This window comes from Ips typographus, linkage group LG16 (genome assembly GCF_016097725.1).
Source record: "Ips typographus isolate SLU linkage group LG16, UJ_Ityp_2.0, whole genome shotgun sequence".
NCBI classification, from domain to species: Eukaryota; Metazoa; Arthropoda; class Insecta; order Coleoptera; family Curculionidae; genus Ips; species Ips typographus.
In genome coordinates this window covers 2,760,548-2,777,091 of record NC_138437.1, presented here as the reverse complement: position 1 = coordinate 2,777,091, position 16,544 = coordinate 2,760,548, and the positions used below count along the sequence as shown (strand labels likewise).

Here is a 16,544-nt window from a genome sequence, read left to right as displayed (position 1 = left end):
ATGAGATTAGAGACCGTAACGTGTGACATGACAACATACATTTTGATAACCCTCGGTGTTTTTTGTCATTATATTTATGGTGCAATTTAGAAAATTTTATTCGTTTTTATGTCATTATTCCTGTCGTGTTCTTTTTAGGACACTACACAAAAAAAAATGTGTACCACTTGTGTTTTGATTAAAAAGAAGTTTAAAGTATTTTGAATTAGTTTATAGCTGGATACTTTCTTTCTCAAATATATCAATCAAATTCTCTCATTCTCGACAATGGTTTCAACCCTTGAGGCCTTCAGCCCAGTTGAATCCTTTGAGACTAGAGCAGTTAAACTAGTAGGCATTATTCTGACAGTATAATTGAGCAGTGGCATCTCCATTCTCTCAATTAACAAGACAAATTAACAGACACTAAATTCATAATTTCAAAAACATATTAACAAACAATACATAAAAACCTATGATAATTACATTCTCTAGACAGAAATACATTGTAAATTTAGTAAAAACCTGAGTGAACGTAATGGAAGAAAATTTCCTTGACTTGGAGAAAATTAGAAAAAACAAATTAATTAAACCGGAACTGGGATGAATAAAAAAATAGTCAGACCACACTAAATAACGAGTAGCATGAAATTTCATCTTACTCTTCCAGGACTAAACATGAGCTCCTCGTAGGAATAGAGTTGCTCGAATGGCATAGAACGGTAGCAGGCAAACTCCCGAATCGGGAGTATTGTAGAGTTTCCGCGCGATTCGGAAGTTAGTGTACGAACAACATCCAGACCGTGAAGTAAGCTTGCGTTAATATAAGCCCGGAATATCCAGAACGTGTTTACTGCATTTTCCGAGTGCTTCGATAAAACTGACTTTGTTTAGTTGTGATTTGAGGAATGTGATTTTGTTGGTGGTGTCTTGAATTCGATTCGTGACATCGTGACAGTTTTATTCCATTCTCTATTTTGAAGTCTTAACAAGTTTAAAAGTGGCGAAACTTAATAAGTACGTAGCTTTTCCTGTAATTTTTTTTAGTGTTTACTCGAAGGGTTTGGGGAGTTTAAAATTGACTGGGCCCTCAAACTCTATCATTTGTTAAACAGCATTAAACACTCCGTGCGGTTGATTGAAAAATATTTGGATCTATTTAACCGCATTGTGGGTTGTTTTTTTTTTAACTGAAAATAGACAAAATGAAAAGGGTTGCAATAATAAATGCACGAAAGCAACCCTCTTTCCGCAAAATTTGCTCACTGGTTGTTTGAAAAATAAACGAACCACATTTGTCTGAACTGAGTACGAGGCACTTTCTGTTATTGGGTTCTGCCTCTGGCCAAACGTGATGTTCTTCCTAATTTTTGCTAGTTTTTATTATTTGATTTTGACATGTACCTGGTTTACTAAATCTGTATCTGAAACCCACACAAAGCAAAAAAGTCTGCTTTACGATCTAATCAAGTCAAGCAACATTGACCTTTATAAAAAAATACTTGACTTGATCTTTTTATTACCTAGCTGGAATTGATGTCGAGTATTTTCAAGCTACTTGATACTTGAGAAGAGGTTTGTAAGAAGTAATTTTCTTGGAACAATAAGAAAAACTCACACCTGTTATAGTAGCAGATTTTATGTTTTTTGACTTATTTTTTATTTTAGTTAAGTTAATTAATTTTTTTATTTATTTCAATAGCTTTGTTTATGTCCAGATTTCGTACTGACCAGAAAGTTTTTGATGGATTGATTGTCTCAGTATAAATAAATATTATTACCACCATACACAGTGGGAAATATTAGTGATTTGAATGGGAACTTCATTGATCTTTAGAAATACTATTCTAAACTATTTAATATCCAACGGTGTATTTTTAATCTACGAAAACTGAACTTGATGCAGTATTGACATAAAGACATTTTTAGGGCAGGATTAACTAATATGCCCATTGACACCAGTACATATTTTCTGCTGCTATTCTATGTCTGTAGACAAATATCACATGTTTGTTGAAAAAACTAACTAACCTTTAATAGGAAATAATACATACTTTGATCAGATCAATTTAATCCAAATATCTCATTTCAAACAATTTCAAACAATTTTAATATTTATCGGATAAGTGCTAAAAACTTGACCAAACTTTTTTGCGATTTTCCAAATAAATTATGAGATCATTTTTCAAATGTGTACTTGACGTGATACTTAAGTTTTGACTTATAATCAAATGTCTAGTTGGTGTACAGAGTAAATGTCAGTTGAAGTGATAAAGGACACTAAGAGAGCGGATGCAATGTTTTCGTTTAAACCGCGTTATAGCTCTATCTTTATAGGTTTATATGTGCCTCTGGGCAGAATTGTAGAGACATAATCGTTTTTGCTGACCCACTTACGTGAGAGCATCTTTATCTCTGTTTATTTAAAAGGAATACAAAATCGGACGCTCCTAGTTACTGACGTTATTTATGTCGTTCTGAAAAAGCAGGGCAATTTTGCTATTCTTTAGAGGCGGCTAATAAGAAGTCATTGATTTTTTCTTAAATTAAAAAGTGTTTATGTTTACGTCGCAGTCCCGGAAGATTCTTATTTTCTCTTTAGCGTTGCATCGCTTTCCTTGAGGCCATTCTTTCTAATGTTAATCTGGGGAGGGAATCTTGGAATGTTATGTATGCACAATAGAGGCGCTCTGCTTGGATTAGAATTTATAAAATTACGTATGTTCCATGGTATTTGTTAAATGGAAAAGACGGGAAAGCTCTTACCTAATCCTCTCCATGCAATCCAGCTTAAGAAAATATATTCCCTTGAAATGATTTTTTTTGCAATGGTGATTCTCAGAGGTGTTTTATACCTTCACTTCCGTTGGAGCTTCCTCTCTAGAGACTTCAAACATAAAACAGTCATTTGTTAGAACGATGCTATCACGTGCTTTCCAATGAAGTAAGACGGCTAAGTGCATCCGCACCAAGAAAAAGTATGGTAAACCAGTTCAATAGCAATTCTACAGTATAAATTGGCGTAATGAAACGATTTTACTTCCCATCATCAAGAATCTTTTTTACGCTAGCTCCATTATTGAGGGATTATATTACCCAGTATCCAACGGCAGAGACGATTTCAAAAATAAATGAACTCCTTTTGGCGAATTTTCATTAAAGCGATTTCGGGCTACGCTCATTTAAACAAAACCTTTTTTTGGTTAAGCCGGATGTCGCGGAGCAAATCTTTTCAATTCCAATGGGTTCTTCTTTATCCTGATTTAAAGCCATAATTTGATCTTGAGCTACTTTTTTTAATACTTCGCGATTAACTTTTCCTTTCACCATTCCTAACAAGATTCCCTCCACTAATCGACCGTTTAATAGAGAAACATTACAGTAATATCCACTGCATCTGCTGTGAAACAAATAATTATCTCCCCCAAATTAATGAGATCAAATTGATTCCATTGCGTTCCAAAATTCCCAAATGCATGGAAATTATTTTCTCATTTCGAACAATATTACGCCAGTAAACGAATCAACAATTCGCGGAACAATTTATAATCCTTCCAATTATTTTGATGGCTTCTGTGGAACCTTTTTCCAAATGGTTTAGCTCGATTCAAGTGTCATGTGGCTAACGATAATTATTCAGTTTCGGCTTTATTGAACTATGGAAATTCGCTACAACACCGAGTCACCGAAGATATTTGATGATTGGACTAACTCGCACAAAGCGCAAAGATCGGAGCATACTATCTGAGGTATATAATTAGTTCAGTATCAGAAAGTTTTCCCACTAGGTTTCGATGTTTGTATGCAATAATCGAGCGGAAAATATTCGATTTGTGCACCCCAAACGGAGATAATGAATTGATGAGGTGATGGTGCATGATTTTCATTCCAATTTAGTATACAGCAGTTTGGTTTTAGCTAAAAAAAATTAACACATATTTACTGCTAGTTTTTCTTTGTATGTTATGAGGTTACTGCACTATTTATAAAGGTTTCAATGCCAGCTTCATTTAAAAAATAAAAATAATAGAAATTCTGAAAGCAATTAACTTGTATGTATTCTTTCGTATAGTTAAACAATTGGACGTCAACTTTATTTTCGAATAAGTCACTTTTATGTCTATTATACAGGGTGTTCCAAAAAAGGTTATTTATTACATCAAGGTCAAGCTTTTCAAATGGATTTATAATTTTTTTATTTTTTTTACGTTATCCTTGAAATTCTAACAATTTTCCATGTAATATATCCTATCTATACCTTTAACCGTTCTCTAGAAAATGGATTTTAATTGAATACTTTTCTTTTTACTACAAACATACATTTCCTCTTCAATGAATTGGAAAGACTCTAATGAATGGCAGGTACTTTATCTTGATTAGGTTCTGTTAGATTTCTTCCACTGGGAGCATCTCTAATCAAAAATGTATGCTACACCTGACTTAACCTAATTTACCGCATTAGAAAACTTGCGTCAAAGAATTGCACAGGATTGTGACAAAATTACACTGCAGATTCCACAAAATGTTAGAAATCAGTTAGAATCAAATTTGTACTACTGCATCGAAATTAACCAGCATTTGAAACATACAATATCTTATATGATTATTTTAATGAACTAAGTCGACGTTTTTTTAATTTTAATAGCTTTATTATTGTGTTGTGCCATAATTTTGTTTAATTTAACAAGTAAATGATTAGACTCCCCGTCTGCCTAACCTAACAAGGCAATAGTTTTCGATTTTGTAAGCCCATTTTCTCCAGAACAGTGGTATAGGAATGATACATGGAAGATGCTTATAATTTCAAGGACAACCCTAAAGCAATACATTTCCATTTGAAAAGCTTGACCTTTGAATTTTTTAATAGACTAATAATGACGTGTGCTAGGGTTTTTCTACAGGGTTCCTAAAAACGTCCCTGATGGTTTGTTTTAGATGGGCCGCTTTGTATATTTTTGGTTAAACCACCCTGTAACTTACACACGTTGCTTTCCACGATTCCTTCAAAGACTACTCACCCTGTATCTTAGCTTCAATATCTGTATTCAGGTAATACCTAAAAAAAGGTTCAACTTAATTTGAACATTCAATAATTAATCGAACAAAACAATAGTACAATAGATAATGAATAATAAAGCTTCTAAATACTGAGGGTTAGAAAAAAGGTAAAGTAAATTAAGTTTATTAAATACAAAACAAATACCGCTTCAATTAATTATGTCAAAAGACTAATTCTTGGCATTGTTTAGCAGTTTAAATGTTTTGATTCCGCTTTGGATAAAACTTTGCTTTCGTGAACTTCTTTCTGTTCTTAATGCGGATGCTCCTAATAAAAGTCCGATTTAACTTGTATTTTTGAGAAAATTATTCAACACAGCAATGTGAAAAGTTTTGTAATTGAAATTTGTTGAATTTTAAGTTAAAAGTGGTTTTAATCTAATTTATTCGATTTCTAATAATACTTTTTGATACCCAAGATGTTATACAAACATTTTTGTGAATTTAGGACTTATTTATACCGGGTGTCCTATGACGGAAGATACCGATAGGTACAAGAAAAACTACCGATAGGAAAGTTTTGATAATTTTGTAAACAGCATGCCCAATCCAACTAAAATATTTTCAATAAACGGTTCTATCGGAAGGAGATACCAACATGCTTATTTTAAATTGAACAAACCGTATATTATTATTTTTGTTGTGAAAAATTACATTTTCAGATTTCTAACAAGACAGAGCAAAACCGCTTGCATGTTCGTATCTTCTTATAAGTGTCAAAAATTTTATACCAGTAAAAAAATTAGATTGCTGATTCTAGTTAGGAGCTGTGAACTCCAAAGTCTGAAAATGTAATTTTTCAAACGTCAATATCTCGAAAACATTTGCAGATCGATTTAAATATGATACAGAAAAAATATTTAAAATCGTTAGGAGTATTCAAAAATATAATAATATACAGGGTGTTCCATTCAAAATAAGCAAGTTGTTACTTACTTCCGGTATAACCGGATGTGTTATTAACATTCAACATATTTTCGTTTGGTTGGATTGGCTATGCTGACTTAAATGCTACCAAATTTTTTAAAATTTTTTAATCACTAGTTTTTCTTATATTAATCGATGTCCTTGGTCGTGGGACACCCTGTATAAAATATAATTAGTTATAAATAAGGGAGTTCCCAGACTCACCCTATACATAGCAAAAACTGAACTTTGACATTAATCTACCCTAAGTCAACTAACCCAGCTTTATAGAAAAGCTAATGAAGGTATTTTTTTTTGGCAATAAAATCCATTGTTGTATTACTTTTTATTACGATAATAACTGGTTTCAACCATCTTTGGATCATTACGTTATGAGGTTCCTTAAATTAATGTCAAATACAGTTGTACAGGGTGTCCCTGAAAGGTCTTTACAACGCTCTGCCGCAGTTAGCTGGGGTCAAAATAAAGCGATTTGCCTTAATCCAAAAGTTGATAATTACAGAGCTACAGGGCGGCAAAGTTAAAATTAAAAAATCAATTTTTAATCGTAGTTTTTATACCAAACCAATTAAAATTATGAAATGATTTTGATGAAAGGGTTTTTCGAGATGGGGAATTCATATCTGCCAACGACTTTTACATTGATCGTAGAGGGCGCCACATACGATTAAAGCATTTTGTTTAATTCGTTTGTATTTTTTCTTGGTAACGCTAAATCACTTTTTAGTATAAAGGCCTGTTATTTCTGCTTAGAAAAGGTATACCTTAGTCATTTCGCTATGCAGAAAAATGCGTTTAAACTACTAAATATACGCTAATCTCAGTCTAAAACAGTCTCCAGAAGTAGCTCTGTAATTATCAACTTTTATATTAAGGCAAATATGGCTAAATAGCACTATTTTGACTGCGGCAGAGCGTTGTAAAGACTTTTCAGGGACACCCTGTATTTAATAAACCACGCCACTAGTTCTGCAGATATTTAGACAGTTGTCAATTCTTGCTTACTAAAAATACTTGTTATTATGGTTTTAAACAAATATGGGCCACAACGAATTCAAACTTTTTAAATTAAGTAAAAATAAATTGTATGGCAAACATTTCCTGCCATAATTTGTTGTTGGCACCCTTTGTATCAATCATAACACGACGATTACTCGTTTCCAATTTTTAAGGATGACGTATAATTTGGGTTGAGTATTTTATTTTATTCAATAATTTATAAGTCCCTAGAGAACATAAGTTAATTAATTGAAGAAAGTTGATTAGATATAGAGTAGATATATAGCTAAAATGCACTACTATAATTTTAGAAACGGCTAGACAAAGCCAGGATAACACAATAATAGTTACATTAAAAAAGCATTATAATGGATTAGTCACAGAGTTAGTGCTCAATTACGGTAATTATTTGATAAAAAATTCATTGACTTCTCCGCTTATAAACTCATGAATAAGAGCACTGATTTTCTGGGCTAAAGTTAGAAAAGTTAAATTTTTGTTGTGGCTTGGCTGCATTAATAACAGTAATTTGAGGAAAGTTTGATTCTTAATTATTCCGTGATTATAGAGGGCAATCTTTGAAAAATAAATGACTGCCATGTCTACGCTTTGGGGTTCGTATTGTGCTATTGTTCCGACTTCTCAAGTTGGGCAAAGTTTGTAAGGCAAAGTGGCACAAAACGGTTTTGCACTGAATCATCAAAAACCATAACTTTCCAACCTAATTTGGTTTTATATCCGAATATATTTCTGCTTTGCTGTGCATGTTATCCGACGACATATGGTGACAGAAAAAGCTATTCTTGGCGTTTTTATAATATCAATATATCAAGAGTATTCAAAGCAAAGGGAACAATAGAACTGCCAAAGAAGAGCGATTTTTAATATTGGCGCAACCTGTACGAATTCGAAATGAAATCTATTCCGGAGTGAAGAAAATAAGAACCTCTATTGCGGGAAACTTAATTATGTTTTCTTCTCACGCGGTTATTTAATCTGACGATAAAAATTCATTAAATAAAGCCTTGCGCTGCATCTATTGTGCATTTTAAGATTATAGATTCCATAATCGGATATAGGAGTGGAAATCATAATCAACTATATAAAGCGAAAGAGAGTGAGGAAGGAAAGGCTTTTTTATTTCGTAAACAGAACACAAAACCCAAGAGGAAAAGATTAATAAGTGTTTGAAATTGTAAATTAATTACTCGGAAAACCGGAATCCTCAGAAGGCAGCTACTAACGCTGACGAGCGTAATTTATTTACATTTTAACGAATAACTTTTTAAAGCAAACAATATAACTGCACGCCGGGGCTTTTCGTTTAATAAATAAAGAGTTTGAATGGAAAGAATACGTCGTTTTGATACAAAGATTCCTTCACGTTGGAACAAAATAAAACCACGAGCTGCCAGAAATTGTCCCATTTACATGTAGGTTGAATAAGAATCCCTAAATTGTATGCAATATTGATGCAGGCCATTACCGAAGAAAGTTGGCCGAGTTATAACGAAAGCTTTTACTATGCAACATTCTAGTAGAAAAGCTCTATGTTTATGTAGTTTCACATACGATTGGCTTTTAAAACTTTTGCCAAGTTCAATCTCTTTATAACCTCTTTATATAGATTGTCTATGTATTGTTTATATCTCCTGTTGTGTGTGAAAAGATAAATGAAGAACCCGTCACAACCTAATTCCGCATATAAGATCGTTACGTGGCAAAAAATTCGTCCATCTTTTACAACCATGAACTCTGGCAGTGACAAAACGTGGAGGGTTATCTTTTTAAAAGCTTTGAGAGAATTATCGCCTTCCTTCTAAATGTTTAATATACCCCATATTAATAGCCCTCATATTTCTAAATTCTGCTAAATATACACGGGGGATAAATCTACCCTGACATTTAAAAAATAGGGATTACGTTACTATTTTAGACTCGTCTCTACGGTAATGCTGCCCGACCAAACCACCTCATTATTTTTAGTTTTTACCCTAAAATGCTCCTTTCTAGTCGTTTTGACACACGACCGCCATTTCGGAATTACTTTCTTGTTTAGTGCATCAGAAAAACATTCTAGGAATAAGTCGTTAGAAAGCGGCTTTTTATTTTGCCTTTTGGTAAATCTTAACTTCATTCCGCGACTTTGGGTATATTTCCAGAAAGGCAAAAACATTCCTTACTTTTATTATTTAAGTTTCGGATAGTGAAAGATAACTCTACATTTACTAGATTGTCTCATATTGTAACCAAAAATAAATGCTTTCAGTGACAGGTGTGAAAAATATAAAATTAGAATGATAAAGAGAAGAGAGAAACCTTTTTATTCACATCTTATAGGGGTTGTGAAATGAAAACTAATTAAATAAACACAAATATTGGTGATTTTGACTAATTATTGAAAGGGCCAATGCATCTCATCTATCCCCATGGATATGGGGGTAGTTGAGAAACAACACTAAGTCATGTAACTTGACTTAGTGTTTCCATTATAAAAACTTGCCAATTCAAATATTTTGACATAGAAAATTGACGTTACCTTTTCAAGTGACTTTCACCTCATGATCATCGGTTTTAAATATTTTAACTTATACTGTAACTTTGTTGACAATATAGCAGGATAACGTGAAAACGGTGACAGTTTTGAGAGGGTTGAATGAAATAATGCGGTTTTCAATGATTAGGTTTTGAGGGCTGATTCTTACTTTCCCACTCAAGTTCTGGCATAATTAATTTTTGGAAATGATTTAAGAAGTTTGGCCTGAACTTCTGAAATTGATAGATGGCAATTACATACTTACGGGCTTGCGATAAGGGTGAAATAAATTGAAACAGTGTCACCTTTAAATTAATGAAAGGGATTGAATAGAGTATGTACCCAATGAAAATATTATTATTCGAATGTTTCCATTATCAGTAGGAAAACACTACGCCACCCCTATTTTATTATTTCGTATTAATTACAGATAGGTATGTGTGGGATTGTCAATTTGTTAAATTTGCTCTTTTATTTGTGTTCGTAAATTAAAAGCTTGGCTGGATAATGTCAAATGTATGCATAGTTTCACTAATTTTAATTTGCTTTATTGATAAAACACGATTTTTTGTTTTATTAACAACATATTAATATACAGGTTGCCCAAGAAATTGTAAGAATTTGACATAAATACAGGGTGGTCCAGTTTTAAATGTCAATAATTCATCAATGGATAGCCAATCAAAAAATAAGTTGACATGCATTATGTCATTTTCCTGAAGAACGCTTCCTAAGGAAGACACAGACCTTCAAAATTGTTTAAATGCGTCGATATAGGGGGATAGTCTTTATTTTCTACGCTCACTGGATATTATTCAAAATTGACAAAAATGTCTACTTGGGTTATTGCATTTTTTTCTTTAAAATGGTTCAAAAGGATTCAAATCTGGTCATCTGTGAGGTTTACGAGTTAACTTTTGACACTGAAAATAGTCAAAAATCAGGATTTTCTTTTTTTTTTTTATTCAATTAAACACTGGTGACAGTCCGAATTTTTGGACTAATTTAATTCTAAAAATTAGTGTTTAAGACTAATAACGTAGCATTTAATGCCAAAATTGTTTACTTTCATCAATGAAGAGTCTGAAACATAACTTTTACTAGAAAAAATTGTTTAAAACTTGATTTTTCAGTCTTAAAGCAAAGTGAAGCGTCTAGAAGTCAATTTAATACTGACAAAGCGTGAAATGGCATGTTTAAACCTATGGAAAATGTAAAAATAGTTTTTTAAAGCTCCTATGTCAAAAACTTGGTGAAGATAACCACCCTAAAACTCGTTAACATTTTCCTAGCTGAAAGCAGTTTTAAAGCCCTAAAAATAGTCTAGAGTTCTAAGAACATCAAAAGCAAAGGAAACAAACCTGATAAGTTAGTCTTCAAGTCAATTTTTATCAATCTAATGTCAATATCCCGTATTTAAAACTATTTTCAAGACGAAAATATTGAAATGTATTTTCAATCTATGAAAACTTACTTCAAATGGAAATTTTAAGCTTTTGATGTCACTTTTCATTGGTTTAGAGTTACTTTTTGGTGTCCAAGTCCATTTTCAAGGTTGAAATGTGTGAATTTGTAGTACAAAATTGTAGATAAAGTAGTTTTTCATGACTACAACCTAATTTTCACTACTAAAGTTTTTCGACTTATCTGAAAACTATAACGACTGACTACAAAGACAGTTTTTAAGCCTTTTAAGTCAATTTTCACAGTTTCCAAGTCAATTGCCAAGGCTAAAATCTTCGTTAGGATAAACTTGTTAGCTCACGCATTCTCTTTTCATGACTAATGTCAAATGGCAGTTGTCATGTTGGCTTGCTTTAGTATTAGCGATCAGTTTCAGAAATACGTATGGGATCTAATTCGTAAGATTTTGTCTTTGTCACTGATTTATACTAATTTACACTGGTTTGGACTATATTATGTTCTACTGATTTTCAGAATTTTTAATAATTTCTGCATTTATCACCTAATACCAGATGTTATTAGAAATAAATACAATAAACCACGTCAATTAAACTAAAATTATCTTAGAATCCTCTCAGTTGTTTAACGTTAAAATACAATTTGTCGTTTGTGTTTAATGATAGACTTAACAATAATATCTTTAGAGTGATTGTTCTATACAAGTTTGAGTTCTTGGTTAAACAGACCGTAAAGTAAGGTACCCATTAAAAGTTGTGAGATGCTTAATAATCCATTCGAAGCGAATTTAATAAACAAGTGAGTGAAGAATTTATTATAATAGTTTCTTAAGCGAGGACTTTCCTGAAGTAGGGAGGTTAATGCTTCGAATGCTTTTATATTCTGGAGTGTTGCCTCCGGTAAAAAGGAAAATCACTTAGAGACCCTACTAAACTTTTATTGTGACGCTAAGAGAGGAGAAGGATAGGTATATTAAAATCCGCGGTATTATCTGTAGGTAGTAGCTTTTCAAGCCGCTGATTTGCAAAACAGAGTTAGAATTTTCATTAAAACTTTTGATAAAGTATTGACGGAAAAACTAGTTAGTATTCGGCATGTTTAACTGGAGACACTGTCCCCATTTCGACGGCATCCTGCATTAAAATAGAGACTTTATACTTTTATGAGCGAATAAACTTTACGACAAGTTCGGTTTTATAAACAAAGTTAACCCGTTTTTATTGACAGATGTCAGCTGTCCTAAATCCTACAGGTTTTTTACCACTATTTCTTATAATAATAAAACGTCAACAAGTGGTTAAATACAAACTAACAGCTGACTTTTTGTTACAGAATTATGAACTGCCGCATCATACTATTATGGCTGTTCACCAACAGACTTAAAGGTAAGTTTTTCTCATACATTCCGCTATTTAACCCTGCAATTAATCAACCTGTTGTGACATTCACCTAGTAATTTCCGAATAACTCTACTTCCAAGCTTGTTATATAGCAAAAACAAAATTATTTTTCATAATTTGTTATGAGGTGACACGCAACTTTTTATATCTGTTTAATTTCAGTGTTACTTACGTAGCCAGAAAGGAAACAATTTTCTTCGCCCTAAAATGAAATGTAGGCAAACAGGAAACCTTTTAACTGTCCCAAGGTGCCTATAAAAGTCCGATATCAAACAGTTAAGGGCCACCATATCACCTTGCTAATGTCTGTACGACGTTCGTAAACACCCACCAAGGAAATGTCCTCTTGTAAAATTGTTTGAGTTTTTACAGTCAATTTGTTGTTTAACGATATAAAACACTTTAACTATCTGATTAAGTCGGTTTAAAACCAAAACAGTGGAATTTATATAGTTTTTTTGCCAGCCCCAAATATGCCGTTTTGATATTTTAAGGAATGTCTGACTTTTATTTGGGATTTAATAACTTCAGAACACGTATTGCAAATGGATAAAATTCTCGGAGAAATTTGGAATTTCATACATTTTTGGTCGTAACTTGCCCCTTATGGATTATTTTGGAGTTTTAGGGTCAAAAATCTTATATTCATATTTTGTCAACTATTATATGAATTTTTTTTTGGTTGGACTAGATTCCACTGAAATCGAGAATTATACTTACTTATTTAATAAATTAATCCAGTATTTTGCTAAGTTAATTAACAGATTCGAAACACAGTCCTAACAGAATAATTAATCAGACAAAAAGATTAAATCAATTTGAGTTAATTTTGAGCTGTGGAGACTAAAATCGAACTACACCAATACCTAGTTTGTATAACATGTACATGTATTTTTTATATTAATTACTCAGATATAAAGTTATTACAAATAAACAAATGGATTTATTTTATTTTGCTTGATCGGAATGCATTTATCACCTCCTGCTGAAGTTTTAAATAGTGTTCGTGATGAAATTTACCAGCAAATAAATAGTAACATTTTGATCACTTTTTAGTGTGTGAAAAATAATTTTGTAGTTGATTTAGCATATAATTAGTAAGAAGTGAAGCATTTTTTTTTTAAATTTATTTAAGGCAACTAATTATAATTTAGTAAGTACTGCAGCTGCTTTCAGTTTCAGTGTTGTTTTTGTTTACTTTTAGTATATTTTATGTATTTAATACCTTGATTATCACTACTTCTTCGTTTCAACAGTCTCATTTTTTGTATTGGATTCCACTTTTGGTTGCTTCATTTGGATTTAATAGCTTTTGCTCAAAACGGACTTTTGATCGACTACTATCTCAAAGTAATAAACAAATATTAATATTCCAGTAAATTTAGCACAAAAAAATGTTCTCATCTCATCTAATAACATTTTTGTATGAGTGACATTTCAAAAGTCGTGTGACTGATTTTGACAGGTGTCAACTAGACTTTACACTGTTGCAAGTTCAAAATTGTATTATCAAAGTTACGTGACGGGTATTTTACAATTTTAGCTTTTACAACTGTCTAAATTTAATTATGAAAATGAAAAAAATTTAAAACCCTATATTTTTTTAAAATGCCCTGCACATTTTCATGTAATTCATGTTCTTAAAGCAGCCTTATTAAGCTTTATTAAACTACATATATTTGTAAATCACAAATTTTATGAATTATTTAAAACTTAAAATGAAAATTGTACTAACAAACTACCTATTCTAAGGTTGCGTAAAGTATTGAATGTATCAAGAAAGATAGTGGCAACCTAAGTAAATTTACAGTCTAATGTCTCACTTGAGAAATGATTTCACTGTTATTAATGCTTAAGGTAAAAATCATTGCTCCACCAGTTTAATAATTAGACAAATATTGAATCGAGAATGTTTCAAACACTGAAACCTAAAATACCATAAGTTATTTAGAAACGGTTTGTACAAAACAAATCGTGCAAAAATTCTACATTTCTGCAGTTTGTGTATTTAGTGTATTGGAAACCACTGTACTACAAAATGTTGGTAAAATTTTTGAATAAAACTAAGAACGCAGTTTTCCAGTTTCTAGTCGATCGAATAAACATGAAAAGAAATAAGTGATTGTAAATTCGATTTCTTATTCCAAGTTTGAATGAGCTTTCTATCTGGGACAATCAGAAAGATTTATGCATTGGAATTACGGCCAAAATCACGCTATTTCACTACCCAATAAAAATAAAATTAAAACTTAAAGTTGTCCTGAACGTTAGGAAGTCTCCAACGAGATAAATATTAAGCCTCCTGGGACTTGGTTTTCCAAGTTTTATGGTATTTGCCACATTCAGTCAAAGCTGATTTATTTGAACCGTATTGGAAAGACCGAGCATGCAACATGCAAACGTAATTAGCTTTGGGTCGCGTCAATCTAATTTTTTATCCGTCCGGATTATAGATATCCTACTTTAAAATTGCTTTTTTTGTGGTTTGCGGACAAAAGGTTACTAACCGCTTTAAATTTAAAATAGGTCAAGTTATAAGAAAGTTAACGCACCACACTTCAAAATAAAAATTCTGGGATTAATTGGGGTCTATCAATGTTGAAATATAACTGGAGCGTTTCTAAAAAGCGTAAAAAAATTGATGAATAAGGGCTAACCAACCCAGTTAGACAGTTGTATTGAAAGAAGCTAACGAAGAATTCAACCATGCCTGGAATAATGAAGCGACCTTTGAAAACCGATCGGAAAACTTTTTTTCCCGATTTAATATGAATTTAAATTGAAGGATTATTATTTCGGTAATTACCTTCAGCTATCAAAAAGACATTAAACGGAATTGCGGTTCGGAAAAATCAACACAATTTATTTTAATTGAAACGTCTTTTGAAACTATTGTTTTAAACACGTGTACCTATTCAATTAATAAAAGTTTGTTTTTAAACTCCTGTAGAAATAAAAATGCGTTTGTCTGTACTGAATAACGGACCATCTGGCTGTTAACAAAGTTATATCAGCCCTGAGGGGACGCTGAAGAAAAAAGTACTCAAAATTAAAATTAGTACGCTCCAAGCCACTTTCTTTGAAGTAATATAACAACATTGTAAAGAAGCCTTTGCTTGGCTTCTTAATGTCGAAACATATCTAGAGATTACAGAAGACAGCGTTTATGGGATCAATTTAATTTTTATTGGGTTTGAGATGGCTTCAAATAGCCGAACGTTCTGGGTTTAAAAATCTTAATTAATTTGGTCCCACCTTTTACGGTTAATTTTACATTTTATGGTCCGGAGGACACAAATCTTTTACCGCTGGAATGTGGCGATGATTTTAATACGTCATAAAGAAATGCCTTGCCGAGGCTGTATTAATTTCACAGGCTACAGCTAAAGTTAATGAGAATTTTGTTGGAAATCTGGCCTGCATTTGCTTGTGTATACACATTAAAACTCTTTTAATGCGAATATGATTGGTATTCAAAAACAAAAACATAATTCTGTTTGAAATAGTTTTATAATGATGATTCTACTTAAAATTGGTAGAATTTGAATTTTTAAAATTAGTATATTTGGTAGAGTTGACAAATGGCCACATTATTAGTACCTTTTAAAGGGTTTTAGGTTACTAATACAATTGGTTTTAAGCCGCAGTAATGCTGAGCTTCATATACATATTTTATATTAGCCATAAGTGAAAGTAATCCTAACCTCTGACCTCTAATACCTAGCATGCTATAAAGATGGGTTTTATTCATTTTCTTGCAGTAAAACTGACTATTAATCTTGCTTCCAACTTTTATTAACTGAGGGTCCTTTTCAAGCTGCCATTTATTTGCTTTCTCCGTTCTGTGATTCCCTCGTATTATCATTGTCAGCGTCCAACTTTGTAGCCCAGGCTATTTGGAGGGTCAAGTATTATAGCGCGATATTTCCGGCAAAGTTAGGGAGTTCTCCATGTTTTTAATGAAAACCAAATTGTTCCCGAGCCATTTTGGATATTTTTCTGGACTGGTGGGTTACCTGATTGTGGTGTCTACAAGGTTCAATTGATTTATATTTGCAATAAAAGAAAATGAAATGCTCTTGTTGATTAATGGAAGCTGTTTCTACAATCTACAAGTTCGGAAATAGACGAGAAAGTTGCCGCCATTAATCTGTGTAATTTTTTACTGTTGTCCGATTTTTCTTATAAACTCCCACATTAATCAGTATCGTCATTAATTATAG

General features: G+C 32.2%; 1 protein-coding gene across 2 annotated transcripts in view; it reads left to right on the top strand.

Moving 5' to 3' along the window:
- Window positions 1–752: 752 nt before the first annotated feature.
- LOC145738801 (zwei Ig domain protein zig-8-like) overlaps window positions 753–16,544 on the top strand; it is a 166,634-nt gene continuing 150,842 nt past the window's right edge. For both annotated transcript variants that reach the window (XM_081993861.1, XM_081993860.1), the window contains exons 1-2: window positions 753–996; window positions 12,254–12,306. In XM_081993861.1, coding sequence (XP_081849987.1) covers window positions 12,258–12,306 — 49 coding nt within the window. In that variant the 5' untranslated portion in view covers window positions 753–996; window positions 12,254–12,257. The remainder of the gene's footprint in view (window positions 997–12,253; window positions 12,307–16,544) is intronic.